The 15,928-nt window shown below is 39.8% G+C and overlaps 1 protein-coding gene across 2 annotated transcripts in view; it reads left to right on the forward strand.

Moving 5' to 3' along the window:
* Positions 1 to 15,928, forward strand: part of LOC145343055 (ubiquilin-1-like) — a 43,240-nt gene that overhangs the window by 9,490 nt on the left and 17,822 nt on the right. For both annotated transcript variants that reach the window (XM_080188849.1, XM_080188850.1), the window contains exons 2-3: positions 13,594 to 13,745; positions 15,502 to 15,596. In XM_080188849.1, coding sequence (XP_080044975.1) covers positions 13,594 to 13,745; positions 15,502 to 15,596 — 247 coding nt within the window. The remainder of the gene's footprint in view (positions 1 to 13,593; positions 13,746 to 15,501; positions 15,597 to 15,928) is intronic.

Here is a 15,928-nt window from a genome sequence, read left to right on the forward strand (position 1 = left end):
ACCAGGACTAAAGACAAGTATCCCATTTGCCTTTTATTTTCCTTTCCAGTCTTCAGCAATCTATGGATATGCACATCACATATCTCTGTATTTTACCATTTATTGTGTATTCCTTCGCCTTAATTCCTTCCAATCAAATACATTACCTCATGATTCTTTGGATTGAACTAATTTGAAACTGTTCTGCCCATCTGCCTAGTTCGTTGATATTTTTCTTCTTCAGATATCCTCTTTAATATCAACCGCAGGGCCAATTTTTTAGTGTCTGCAAACATTTTAAATGTACCCTTGCATTCAAGTCCAAATTGTTGATATATACCATTCAAAGCAAGGGGTCTAGCATTGGGAAACCTCGCAGGAGCGACGTTCCAGTCACAAAAGCATCCTTCAACCATTCCTCTTTGCTTCTTGCCTTGATCCAATTTGTGATTTTTTCCCTTGGCTCTCATCACATTGTTACCATTCTGCCACGTGGAAACATGTCATAAGACTTGCTAAAATCCATATAGATTACATCAGATGGATTACTGTCACAAATCCTTCTTGTTAACTCCCCCAAAAATATAATCGTGCTAAGTAGACATGGCCTTCCCATAGAAATTCTGTGCTTACTGCCATTGATTAATCCACTTCTTTCTAAATGAAGATTCCCTCAATATTTTAAATACATTTCCCACCACAGAAATTAGGCAGACTGGCCTGTAATTGTGTGGTATATCCATTTCTCTCTGTTAAACAATGGTACATTAGCCTCCTTGCAGCAATGTGGTATAACTATAATCATATCACTGCAGTGGTTCAAGAAGGCAGCTCATCACCACCTTCTTGAGCAGTTAGGATGAGGCAACAAATGCTGATCTAACCAGTGATGCCCATGTCCCGTGCTACCACAATTGTAGCCGGAGAGGGAAGATTGGAAAATGGTCAGAACATCCACTCTTTCTTCTTTTGCTTCCTTTAAAAACCGAGAATACATTTTGCATGGGCCTGGTAATTTAGCCATTTAAAGATGTTCGATGTTTTAATACTTTCTCTTGCTTGTGCTAATTTCATTTCACACACTTCCAAAAATTCTTACAAAGAAGATTGGAGGATGCTGGAATGATTGCAGTGTCTGCATTGTCCCTCTTTTCTCAAAGCGCAGACAAAGTATTCGTTAAAAACCATACCGACATCCTCTGGCTCCACATATACTCTTCTGGTCCTGTGGAGGGCCTTTTTCTTTAGCTATCCACTTGTTCTTGTCTTTTAAGATCGTTTATGATTTGCTTCTAGCTATTGTAAGAAAATTTGTTTTAAAGCTGAATTGCTTTTAACTCCAGTGGTTGTTATTTTTAACATGGCTGAGTTAAAAAGGAACTGCATATTTTCAGCTTATCCTTATCTAATGCTACTTTGTGATGCACAGAAGACTCTTTGCTATGCTTGTTACTTGTAAATAATTGAAATATGAGTATGGGGAAAATCATACAACTTTTGACCTGCATTCATTAACTAATACCATGTTCATATGGTGTACTTATGGACTAGTTTTTCTATCTTAAATAACAGTTACATTTTTTTTGACCACCAAAGCTTTAATCTGGTTTAATACAGCATTGTGCTTCTTTATGGAAGTTAAACCTCATTGTGTTTGCAATGGTAGATGCTTGGTTCAAAAGCTTAACATATTGAACAGACTCATTGGCATGTGACAGTATGTTGGTACCTGATATTTCATGTAATTCCACATACAGTTTCTTATCTCTAGGAAGTTATTTGTATTCTGTACAGTGAAGCCAGATGCCAAATACCTGTTCAATTCCTCCACCATTCCCTTAATTCCTCAGGCACATTCTGTACAGAACCAGTAATTGCTTTACATGCACTTTTCATTTTTAAATACCTGTAGATACTTTTACTATCTGTTTTTATATTTCTAGGTGTTTTCATACTCTAATTGTTGACTGTGTGCTTTTTTAGCCATTCTTTGTGTTCAATATTCTGTCCAATAATCACGGGATGATGAATTTAAGGAGTAAGGAATATTTTCAGAACAGTAACTTTCTAACTTGCCCCTTGGTTGAGATGGACAGACTAGATTACAATAGCCAATGTGTGTGTGTGTATTAATAACTTGATTTTGTGCAGACTTCTAAAAGCACATGTATTTTTATATTAAAACACCTGAGAATTTGATACAAATATATAATGAGGGAAAATCTTGAACTTTTATATTCTGTGGTGTACCAGCTGTTAGACTAATACAAATAAAACTGTAAAATTTTAGTTCTCTGACTATCTGTTATCACTGTTTGCCCTTTTTAAACTTTCAGTTTGTTACTTCATAAGTAATGGGAAGTTTGTGACTTTTATTTCTACTCCTTTTACATTATATTTGCATTTGTGCTTAATTTGTACATGATTTTTTTTTGGAAAATTAATACTTTCCAAACTTCTGACTCCCCAACATTCTTGTAAATAGTGCAGGTGTAGCTGACAACTTTGTTAACACTGAGATTGCTTAATTATTAATGAGCTATGAAAGAAAAGTTCAATATGAACAAAAAATAAAATTTTGGCAACTGAGTTGGTTTTGAAGCAAAGATTTTGATATTTTTAAGATGAGTGTCACGAGTTAACAGTTTAATTTTTTTTAGCTTGTGGTTGCAAATAATGCTAAATGTAAAGTTTTGTTATTATTGTTCATGTTTGCTCTTCCAGCTCTTGTGCGATGCACTGTGATGAGGTTTATTTGTAATGGCCTTCACTAGCTTAGTGCTGAGATGTAAAATGTAGGGAAGTGCATTATTTATAATCACTGAGATACAAATGCACAGACCTAACATAAATAAAGCATTTCAACAGAAAGGAGTGACTTAATATGTCCACTATTTGTAGCTTGTAACAGTGGCCTGGATCTTGCTGTCAGCGGCGAATCTGCATTTGAAATTGCATTCCTACCTTCCTCTCTCAACTGCAACAGGGCCTTCCTCTCACGAATCAATAATTCAGGCAGAAAACTTAAAAATTGAGGAGTGGGTGACAGGAGTGGGATGTATGAGATTGGGCTGGTGGGGAGGGGGTGGTTTGTGAGGGTGAGTTAGCAGCAACGTGAAGTCTCTCCTCCTAATTTAGTGCTGCTTCTAGCAGCCGTAATGAATCAGTGTAGAGTATAAGGGTTAAATCCTGGTTAGGCCATTCAGCCCTTTGAGCCTGCTCAGCCACCAATATGACCATAGCTGATCTGGCTGTGGTCTCAACTCCACTTAACCTGTCTGTTTTCCCCCATAAGCTGACCCTCTTGTTGATCAAATGTCTAACTCTGCCTTGTACCCAGCATGCACTATCCTCTGGAAAAGAGGATTCCACGTACTATTGATCTTCAGAGGAAAAATAAATTCCCCATCTCTGTCTTAAGAGTGAAATTTCTTATTTTTAAACTGCCTTCTCCAGTTCTTGGCTCCTGCACAAGAGGAAAGATCCTCCTAGTATTTACCCTATCAAGTCCCCTCAGGATTCACTTCATTTCAGTAAGATCTTCACTCATTCTTCTAAACTCCAATGGGTAGAGGCCCAACTTGTTTAACCATTTTTCATCCCAGGAATGAGTTGAGTAAACATCCTTAGAACTGCTAGTGTAATTATGTCCTTTTTTTCAAATAGATAGACCAAAGCAGTACTCTGAATGTGGACTCACCACGGCTTCTGTACAAATGCAATAAAATTTTTCTACTTTTTATATTTCACTTTTTTGCAATAAGTGCTGAAATTCCATTTCCCTTACTAATTACTTGCAGTACCTACAAGCTAACTTTGATTTATTACGAGGACACCCAGTTCGCTATGTATCACCAAGTTCTGCAACCTTTCTTATTTGAATGTTATATGCTTTTCTATTCTTCCTGCCAAAGTGGACGAGCTCACATCTTCCCACATTATATTTCTTTTGCCAATTCATTGCCTACTCACATAACCTATTTATACCTCTGTTCAGACCTGCTACCTCCTCTTGATGACTTGCTTTCCTACCTGTCTTGGTGTCATTGGTAAATTTATCTATCATGCGTTCAGTTCCTACAAATGAACTACGTAAGTCTCAGGCAGACAGTCCAACTTTACATGCTGACAAATCCTCACAAGATTTGCGCCCACAAAGCATTTTCTGTTGAATGGGGAGTCCGGAATTCTGTTGCAAGCCTCAATGGCACGCATCTCCATGTTCACCTCCTTGTTAGATTGGAAGGTCTGAGTTATTATGCACGTAGTAGCACCGTTGCTTTGAAACATAGAATCATAGTTTCAAGTCCCACTCCAGGATTGAGTGCATTGATGTTTGTTATTTAGAGAGCATTTAAGTTGTTGAATATGCTGGATTTCAAATGAGATGTTTAGTTTGAGACTTTGCAAGATCAAATGAATGTAAGAACTCATTGTGCTATGCCACCAGGTGCAGGAACTTTTTTTGATGCCCTGGCCAACACTGATCCCTTAACTACTACCACAACAGAAAACAGTGGTCATTTAACTCTTGCTGCTTTTGAAATATTTCCATGTGCAAATTGGCTATATTGTTTCATGTGTCATAATAGCCATGAATCTTCAGAAACCATTGACAGTGAAGTGCTTTGGATGTACTGTGAATGTATAAATGCAGATGTGTTTTGCCTGTGTTGGAGCATTGGACTACGTTTGACCTCCAGAAGTAAGGCACCAAAACTGGACTAACATTCTGATTTCAGCCTGACCAACAGTTGAGATGACTATCAAATTATCATTTTGCTTTCATACTTTTAGAATGGCTACAGCACAGAGGACTGGTTTGTTGTTTCTCTGCTGGCTCTCAGCAAGAGCAACTCGCCTAGTCTCACTCCGCTGCCTTTTCCCCTTACCCTTTCTCTTTGGGAACCATGATAGGCACTCCATGCCCCTGTTTTTAAAACCTGCGACATTGTCTCTCTTTTTCATAGCTTCAGCAACTTGTTTTCCTATATTTTCTGAAGATTTTTGTATCTGATGTTAAAAGTGTTTATTTTTGTTGCAACTTTTATCTTGTTACCTTTTTCTTCACAAATAATTGAGGCTGAGTATTGAGTAAAATGGACAGAATCATACAATCCCTACAGTGCAGAAAGTGGCCATTCAGCCCATCAACTCTACAAAAGAGAATCTGCACCCACCCTATCCCTGTATCTCGGTGCATTTGCCTGGCTAATCCACCTAACCCGCACATCTTTGGATTGCAGAAGGAAGTTGGAGCACCTGGAGGAAATCCATGAGGCACTGGGAGAATGTGCAAGCTCCATACACAGTCACCCAATGCGAGATTTGAGCCCAGGTCCCTGGCACTATGAGACAGCTGTGCTAACAATTGTGCCTGTATGCTGCTCACACAGGGAAGGATAGAGAAGGTTATGTTAACAGTTCTCTTTTCATAACTGAACAGATAGCAAAGCCAAGTACAGTTAATTTAAATTATTTTATGGCTTTCCCCATTCTCCACTTCATCGATTTGATCTGTTTTGAGGACAGAAGATTTAGGTGTAGTTTACATGTAATACTGGAGTTGAGGTCGAGGCTCCTATGATTCATTCTGTATATCTTGGCTGCGTTAGTTGCACTTTTATCTCTGGGTCAGGATGTTGAATGTTTGAGGCCTACTCCAGAGGCTGTCAATCTGCTGCAGCACTGAGGGAATGTTGCATTGTCAGCACTAGTATCCTTTGAGGAAATTAAATTTCTTCTGCCTGGCTGAGATGGATATTTGAAAATCCTATGGCAGTTCAGCCTTGCATGCACTGTGGAAAACCATTCAGGGCTGCATTTGGTCTACTTATCCATATTAGAATGCACAACAGATGGCCCTATGAGCACAAGAAACAGCCATCGTCGTTAACAAAAAAAAAGATGACTGGTGTCTGGTCAGCCCTGAGTGACCCAGTGAAACAGGAAATCCTTACAAAGTAAGGTGCTATTATCTTAAACTCATTATTGAGATACCTTTCAAAATAATGAAACAGTTGTAGACCAAAATCAAAATGTTGGCAGTGCCAGTGCATCAGATGTCATTTGTGAAGAGGGGAAAAACACTTCATGTTTCAAGTGTGTACCTTTCACCAGTAATGGGGACTGAAAGCTAAGTAAACCTTTCTGTAAAATTTGTGAAAGAAATAGAATGACAATGGGGAGAGAAAGAAATGCAAACTTTTCCTAGAACACCTTCCACATGTCCCAGAGGCGGTCAATCTGCTGCAGCACTGAGGGAATATTGCATTGTCAGCACTGGCTCTTTGAGGAAACTAAACTAAATTCCTTCTGCCTGGTTAAGATGGACATTTGAAAATCCTATAGCAATTCATCCTGGCTCGCACTGAGGAAAACCAGTCAGTCAAGTAAGTACTTCAGAAATATGGCCACTGCTGTTAAGGGAAACGTGACAGGCAGTTGAAATATCCAGACAATCCCTGCCAGTGTTTATGCTTCACTCCCGTCTCCTCCATCATTTCTCATTGCAGTTTGCTATCATAGTCGTTCATTTCTTTCTCATTCAAATGATTATCTTGCTTCTCAAGTGTACACAAATGGTTGAGAGGATTAAAAAAAGGAGGCACACAGCAACAGAGTGGGGAAAGAGAGATCTGGATCTGAAATAAAAATAGAAGAAATTGATATTGCAAATTTTATAAGGCAGTGTTTATTGCCCATCCGAGTAGCTCTGACTGGCAGCCTTCTGGCAACTGTTTTTACAGTTGTGTTCCTTGCTAGTCTTCAGGGACCATTTAAGTATTAGCCACCTGGTGGCATTTCTAGGCCAGACCATGTCAGCAGCTTCTTTTAGTCTGAAGAAAGGTCCTTAAATCTGAAAGTTGACTGACTTCTATAACTCTAAAGATATTGTCTAATCTGTTAGGAAGGGAATTTCAGGATTTTCATCCAGCAACACTGAATTAACAGCAATATAGTTTCAAATCAAGATGGTGTGTGGCTTGGAGGGGAACTTGGCTCTGTCAATGCCAACATCACTGGTTCAAAATCTCCCCATCAGCATTGTTTTGCTGTTCATTTCCATTTCTGTTTTTATTGGATTTCCAGAGTTTGCCTTTTTTCCTCTTATACTGTAAAATATTGTGGATTGTTTATTTTTCTTTGAAAATCTTAAGTGAATTGAAACATTCTTGTTTAGAACGCCTATTAAAATTCAGTGCCCTGAAGTGCATTTCTGCAAGTACTTTTTCGTTGAATTCAAGTTTAAAAAGTTATTAGTTTCTACTTACTGACCAGTGTCTTTCCTAGATTATTTGCCAACTACACAGAAGTTGGTTGATTTGAATTGCCTGAAACACCTGACAATTGACATGGTGACCTTTTTCATTTTGATTGACTTAGGGCAGTGCCAGCCCATTAATTTTTGAATAGCCCATTGTTGGAATGAATTGAAATGATGAATGGCTTGCTAGTGTAAATCTGGAAACTAGTGTGTTTTTGTGAAAATGCAAATAACAGTACAGAATTCAATGTGTAAGAAAGGCTTTCATTTTGTTTAACAAAACAAGCAGAAAGCACTAGATATATCTGGTGGAGTGAAGTGGATTTGTTTGTGTTCAGAATGAGTTAGTTCGCTGTAATGGGTGGGCGTATAGAAGGTTGTATTTTAGTTGACGCCCCGTTGAACTAAGGACCAGTGTTTAATAAAATTTTATAAAATGGGTTGATAGTTTTGTTTGGACTATAGTGATGTTGGGGGGGGGGAGGCGCTGTTGACCGTCAAGTTATTTTGTGCTGAAATAGAATTGAAAGTGGTGTTATTAATCTCAGTAAATGAGATGGGGGTGTTTTTGTGAGAAGATGCTTTGTGGGGAAAAATTGTCTAGAAAACACTACTTCACCTGGTGCTTTTAACATTTTAAAATGCTAATCTAATAAACATTTGAATATGTTTATATACACAGCTTTTCCAGCATTTGAATGCCTTGTACAGACTTCACAGTATATATCCACTCTCGGGTATTTATTGGTACTGACAGTTCATGGAAACTTCTACATTACTGCAAACTAACTCTTATAGCAATTTTTAGAACACTTAAAATGACCATGCTTTGTTTACACTGTGCAACATTAGAATGGCTTTGTTGTTCACCAGAGGTTCAAGGTTTTGTCCTCCTGTGATCAGCTATTTTGTTTAGTTTACTCCTATGTCACATTAGGCTTAATCAATATATTGTTATCAGTATATGGGAGAAACAAATTGCATGTACTTTAATACTGTGTGATGAACCTTAAGCCATATTTCAAATTGTTTCACCACTTCCTACTAATTTATAGCTTAAAATGCTAATTACAAACGCAATTTAACATGTGCAGTTTCATTGTTAGGTGCTTTTCAGTTCAAGTGACATTCAATATGTTCGCATTAAAATTAGAGAGGTGACACTTTTGGCATCCTTAAATTATCCTGTTTTATTTTGTTTTGATGTCGTGTACAAACTTGAGGCAGATTACAGGCCCCTGGTTTGGAGATGTGATATTTTTCTCCATATTCAATAGTTTTACATATGCTGCATATGTTTCTCATTGCGGTATTTGATCTGCAGAATGCTATTACACAATAGTATCCTTGGATAAAAAAGACCTTGAATTCAGCTGTAAACATGACCTCACGTTAAGCAGTTATTGTGAAGTTTGAGGTAGCATTGATTTCTTTCTTGTACTAATTCCCAATGAAGGTGACTACTTTTCTGATCTATTTTGTTTCTTTACTTTTAAGCAACTGAGCGCACAGACGTTAGTTGCAACAATTCACAGATCACAGAATCACAGAAATCCTACAGTATAGAAAGAGGCCCTTCAGCCCATCAAGTCTGCACCAACCATGATCCCAGCCAGGCTCTACCCCTGCAATCCATACATATTTTACCCACTAATCCTCTCTAACCCCTATGCATCTACGGTGAATTTAGCATGGCCAATCAACCTTACCCACACATCCTTGGACTGTGGGAGGAAACCGGAGCACCCGGAGGAAACCCACACAGATACGAGGAGAATGTGCAAACTCCACACAGATAGTGACCCAAGCCAGGAATCGAACCTAGGTCCCTGGAGCTGTGAAGCAGCAGTGCTAACCACTGTGCTGCCCTTTTTTGTTTTTTTACCAGAACTCATTGCAGAATGAGATCGCTACAAGCTCATGTTACTCAAACCAGCATAATATTCAAGCGAATCAAATCTCATGATTCCAGTATGGTTAGATGATTCATTATTATTGAATTTACAATTCACTACCTGAACTCCAAAACCACACTTCTCAATTCCAGCATGTCTGCATCAGGCAGAGGTTTATGCAAAACTCTTGAAATAATTTTACCCTTTGATCTTCATTCTATGGATATTAACATGGGCAACGGGAACCCAAGTTCCCAGTCTGTGTGTGGTCAGGAGTGGGATCTCTATCCCTATGCCTTCATTCCTTCTGTCTCTTATTGCTGTGACTGCATTTCAGTTGCTCTTCTATTTTTAAGGGGTCTTTACTTCCCATTTGTGTTAAACGTTTGGGTGTTATGTACCAGCCAGCAACTGTCCTGACTTCTGCATCTCTGTCAGTGCTATTCCGAAACAAATATAGAATGGAGGCTCCTGAAATATCAGGGATAAGTTTTCAACTTGCCTCGCAAATATATAGCTTCTATACCAGCTGCTGACTTGCCACCCAAGTGTGCAGCAATGTCAAATTGGAAATCCTAGCTCACTACTGTCTCCCAAGGTGTATTAACCAGGAAGGCTCTAAGTTAAATCGTCATTTGTGCTGAGTTAATTCATACCTGCTGGAGTCAGTAGGTAAATTAAAATTGGCCTCCAATACCACTATTCTTAAGGTACACAAGAAATAGAAGCGGGGTAGGCTATCAAGCCTTTCAACCATGCCCTGCTATTCAACACAATCATGGCTGACCTATGTTGGCCTCGGCTGTTTCTTTTTATCATTTCCCTATTTGTCTATTTCTCAGTTCTCTATTTCTCGAGCTATCAAATATTTATCCACCTCTAATTTAAATAATTCTAATGAACCAGCCTCCACTACCCTTTGGAGCAGAGAATTCCAGAGATTCATCACCCTCTGCAAGAAGAAATTTCTGTGCACCTCAGTTTTAAATGACTGGCCATGTATCTTGTAGCTATGTCCCCTTGTTTGAGTCTCTCCCACTAAAGAAAACATCATCCACCCTGTCAAACCCCCTCAGGATCTTGCATGTTTGAATACGGTCAATCCTCACTTTCTAAAACTATAAGGAATACTGGCCCAGACTAGTTAGTATCTCTTGAAAGCACAACCCTCTCATCCCAGGAATTACCTCCAATGTTACTATATCCTTTAAAAGTAAAGGGACTAAAACTACACAGTATTCTGGTTGAGGCCTCATCAACACCCTCTGCTATTGTTACAAAAGCTCCCTATTTTTAAAATCCAACCCCTCTATGATAAAGGTCAAAATTTTGCTTGTCTCAACTGTTTTTTGGACTAAAACATCTAGATCTTCCAGTACTTCACGTACCTGCAGTGTTTCCATTTAGAAAATAATCTGCATTGTGATTCCTGCTGCCAAAGTGTCGAGTATAGGGCTAACGGGAGGACTTTGAATAGTGTGGATGAACAGAGGGATCTAGGTGTGTGTGTACATAGATCCCTGAAAGTTGGGAATCAAGTAGATAAGGTTGTTAAGAAGGCGTACGGTGTCTTGGCGTTTATTGGTAGGGGGATTGAATTTAGGAGTCGCAGTGTAATGTTGCAACTGTACACTACTCTAGTGCGGCCACACTTGGAGTACTGTGTGCAGTTCTGGTCCCCGCATTACAAGAAGGATGTGGAGGTGTTGGAGAGGGTGCAGAGGAGGTTTACTAGGATGTTGCCTGGTATGGTGGGGAGGTCCTATGAGGAGAGACTGAGGGATTTAGGGTTGTTTTCGTTGGAAAGAAGGCGGCTAAGAGGGGATCTTATTGAAACATATAAGATGATTAGAGGTTTAGATAGGGTGGATAGTGATAGCCTTTTTCCTCGGATGGAGAAAGCTAGCACGAGGGGGCATGGCCTTAAATTAAGGGGGGGTAGCTACAGGACGGATGTCAGGGGTAGGTTCTTTACCCAGCGGGTGGTGAGGGATTGGAATGCCCTGCCTGCTGCAGTTGTAAATGCGTCTAGTTTGGGGGCGTTTAAGAGATCTCTGGATAGGTTTATGGACGAAAAGGGATTGGTATAGGCTAGTGGGTCATTGTTTTTGTAACTGGTCGGCGCAACATCGTGGGCCGAAGGGCCTGTTCTGCGCTGTAATGTTCTATGTTCTATGTTCTAAAGTGCATGACCTCACACTTCCCCATATTAAACTCTATTTGACAAGTTTTTGCCCAGTCACTCAATCAATCTATATCCCATTGCAGAATTACAATATTCTCACCACAATGTGCACTTTGTATCCTCAGCAAATTCAGAAACTTTACCTTCTGTTCGTTCCTCCAGGTCACTAAGTAATGAACAATTGCAGGCCAAGAACTGATCCCTGCACTATTCCACTAGTTGCATCTTTCCGTTCTGAGAGACCCATTTATTTCAATTCTTGTCTACTGTCTAGTATGCAAGCCCCACAGCATTCAAAATGCCTCATTCTGGGGCTGAGGGGTGGAATTTTAGCCCTCCAGGATGGTAGGTTTGAGACAAATGGAAGATATAAACTTGAAAGATCTGACCCCAATCCTTCCGCTTCTGCTTTTTAACAGGGTTGGCTGAGATGGAAGTGCAGGTGACCAGACTGTGTTCAGAAGACAAGTTGGGGACTGTGTCTCAGATGACCAGTCCACCCTTGGGAGATGGGTTGGTTATTGACTCTCTTTAAGGTGGCTTCATCAGTCTGTTTTTTTAGCAATGTTTATTTTTATTCTATTGAGGCCAGTATTCCTGGACCATGGCAAACTAAAGGAATTGAGAAGGACCAGATCCACAATCTAAGTGCATTTATAGCCCTGCTTATGGGCAGGGAGGAACAGAGTATTACCAGCAGTCCCAATTAGCTAATGTCTTCACACACTCGTCAATCAGCACCATCCAAAATTACTGTAGCACTTAATCACCCCTTCACATGCAGTCATAGAAGGTGCAACACCCTGCCCCTTTGCCTCCTTCCTGCTCACCATCCCAGGTTCTAAACGCCTCTTTCAGGTGAAGCACTGCTTCACATGCACCTCCTTCAATCTGGTCTACTCTACATCAGAGAGACCAAACATAGACTGGATGGTCACTTTGCTGAACACCTTCAGTTTGTCTGCAAGCAGGACCTAGATGTTCCTGTCATTTGCCACTTCAAAGCGTACCCTACTCTCTTGTCTACACATCCACCTTGGCCTTTCGCAATATTCAAGCGAACCCCAATGCAAACTGGAGGAACAGCACCTCGTCTTCCGACTGGGCACTTTATGGCCTCCTGGATTGAACATTGACTTCAATAACTTAAGAGCATGAACACTCTTATCCACCTTCACCCCATTTCCATTTATTATATTTCATCTCATTCATCCATTTTATTGTCCTTTTTCACTTCCATTTTCCCACTTCTCCGTTCCAGCTCTCTTTCTTGTCCCCCGCCCCTGCCATAATCCCAAGGCAGCCCCTTAACCATCTGTACCTCTATTCTGCCATTCACATGTTCCAATCACTTAATGGACACTTAGCACCTTCTCTATTCTCATTTACATTCCTTTGCCCTATTCCACCACCCTCTCCCGCCTTCATAGTGTAAATCTTTTGATTTTCTTTGCTCTTGGCTCTGATGAAGGGTCATCCAGACTTGAAACATTGACTCTATAATCTCCCCGCAGATATTGTCAGACCTGCTGAGATTTTCCAGCATTCTTTGTCCTTGAATCAGTGCTTTTCACTGCCTGGTTACATAAACAAAATGTTTATTTTTGAAGGCAGTGAGTGGGCCAATTTTTTTTTGCTGTTTGCCAGTTTCCAAAAAATTCAGCCAAAACTGTTACTTAATAGCATGTATAGGTAATGGAAAATACCTGGATGCTTCTATTTAACCAATGCTTGGGAACAGTTGCCTGAAAATAACAGGCCAGTTTGAACACAGCTCTGTCTTTTCAGCTAAAAATCATGATTGTGTTCCACTATGCATGGGAGCTCTGTCACTTGTGTGTATGATGAAGCTACCATATGAACTCTAACCAGGGTGATTAACTTTACTTAATCTGAACAGCTGCACACGTTTCTTGTAACTTACAAATGCCTTTTTTCCCACAAATTTTGTTGTACTCTCCAGAACATGAAAGGTCTTCGCAAATGTCAAGATTCAAATTTGCACCTGTCTGCACTGTATTTGGGGCAAGATCTGAGAAAAGGAAAGATGATGCAGCCACATGAGTCAATTTGGAACACTTTCTGCAGAATTCCTCAATGTGCAAAAGTTGATATCTGAGAAAGACTACGAGATATATTTTGAGATTTGTGCACGCTTCTGCAGTACTTTGCTAGCTTTATATTTTGTTTCCCCTGTGTCTGAAGTAGCAGTACTATTCGAGAATATTATTTGCAAAGTAGTGACTTGTCTCTTTCTTTTTAAATAGTTCAAGGAAGATATATCTAAACGATTCAAGGTCCAGCCAGAACAGCTTGTGCTAATATTTGCTGGAAAAATCCTTAAAGATCCAGACACGCTTGCCCAACATGGAATACAGGATGGGCTCACAGTTCATCTGGTTATCAAAACTCAAAACAGGTGAATACCCTGTCATACCACTAAACTAATACAAAACAGAGCAAAAGAGAATTGCTAGATCAAAGTGCAATCCAGGAATTTTAAAGAAATGTTCAAATTACTTGTACTACCCTGGAAGCAGTTCTGTTTTCCTATTGTGCACAGTTAGAAATTTGCTACATTGACATGGAATACACTTCACTATCCATACATAACACTAATCATAGATGGTATGGACCTGAGTAGCTGAGATGATGCTTCGAAGTGTACTAGTAGGTACCTTGTAGTAATGGAAGTTGCTTCAGAGTCTGCATCTCAGTTTGGTAGGAGCTGTGATTGGCTGGCTGGAAAACATTTTAATGATCCAAATTTTGTGATGTGGTCACTTTTGATGTATGTCAGTGAAACTATTAGTTACAGCACAGAAGACTACTATTTGGTCCATTGTGCTTGTGCTGACTCTTTGAAGAAACTGTTCAATTAGTCCTATTTCTGTACTCCTCTATAGCTTTGCAAGATTTCACTTTTCAAGTATTTACCTAATTTTCTTTTATTATTGAATCTGCTTCCACCAACCTGTCACACAGTGCATTACATATCTTAGCAATGTTTATGTTTAGAAATAAAATGAACATAGAACGGTACAACACAGTACAGGCCCTTCAGCCCTCGATGTTGTGTCAAGCTCTGCCCAAACCCAAGATAAAGCTACTCCACTCTCCATCATTCTGGTGTGCTCCATGTGCCTATCCAGTCACCACTTAAGTTCCTAAAGTGTCCGACTCCTTTATCACAGCAGGCAGCGCGTTCCGCACCCCAACCACTCTGAGTAAAGAACCTACCTTGGACATCCCTCCTATATCTCCCACCATGAACCTTATAGTTATGTCCCCTAGTGACGGCTACATCCACCTGAGGACATAATCTCTGCACAACCACTCTATCCCTTTGGGGGCATTCTTGTACGCTTCTTCGCACCCTGAAAAAAAAATTTGCTGCTAATTATTGCTTTCTGTCCCTTTGATTTTGCATTCATGCAGCAACTTGTCGCTTTAATCCCATGGACTTCATCCTGCTAACTCTGTGATACCCTATCAAACAACTTTTGAAAATCCATCCATGCAACAAAACCACTGTCCCATCATCAGCCTTTGCAAAAAAGTTCTACCTGATCAAAAGGTAGAATAAGATGACCTTGCTTTTCAGCCCCTGTTCTATTGGAATCCATATGTGAATGTATGAAAGTTGCATTTTATTGTAATTTGGTGGAATTAAAACCTCTGGTGTAAACACCATTAGGAATTCAGGATTTTTAAAAAGCAAATGTAGGATTCAACTTAGTTGCTGAAAGTGGAGCAGATGGAGACCTCTCATCTTTGTCATTGGATCAAACCCAATCCTGATGGAATAGAAGTGTTCACTGCCTGCTTATAGTTAGGGTGTTACCAGCAATGAGTTGAACATTTTGATGACTAGGCAACATGAACCCAGAACACCCAGCTGTTTAGAATTTGGCATTATTTTGGTGACTTCTCTTGAGATCATAAGCTCACTGGGGTGTGCAACAGAAGAAGTGTGTTGCTGAAAATATAGGAAGTCTGATGTGGGGCTAAGGCACAAACTTAAGGGAACGTTACTGTTAAGTTGGGACGTGCTTGATGCTGAAATCAAATCTCTGAGATGCATTGTTTTCATGCTTCGACACCAATATTAAAAATTCACATTCCAAAAACTATCAAAATAAAATTGCTCTAAATAATTTCCCATTTTGATTTAGGCCTCCAGAGCAGCAGAGCCAACCTGACAACCAAAGCAACACTGCTACTACTTCAGCAACATCCAGCAGCACAGCCTCAACTACCAGCAGCCTTGGTAAGTGTCATTAGGAGGAAGTTAAACTGGTCATCACCATCTGCTTATTAAGTTTGGTGTTCACAATATCAGGAGTCCATTTGGAATCTTATGCTCCAAACTTACTTCCAAGCTTTCTTGCTATACATTAAAATTGGTTAATTCACATCAATGTACAAATTAGGAGCAGGAGTAGACCACTGAATTCCTCAAACTTGCTTTGCCATTCAATAAGATCATGGCTGGTTGTAGTCTCTTGGCTATGATAACTGTTGCGTAATATGCTCTTGTATTAGTGTTGCCTGGTAGCTCTTTAGCAGGGGACTGATCTGGGATAAGTCAATCTTTTCTCT

Source organism: Carcharhinus amblyrhynchos, chromosome 5 (genome assembly GCF_965287045.1).
Source record: "Carcharhinus amblyrhynchos chromosome 5, sCarAmb.v2.hapA, whole genome shotgun sequence".
Lineage (NCBI taxonomy): Eukaryota > Metazoa > Chordata > Chondrichthyes > Carcharhiniformes > Carcharhinidae > Carcharhinus > Carcharhinus amblyrhynchos.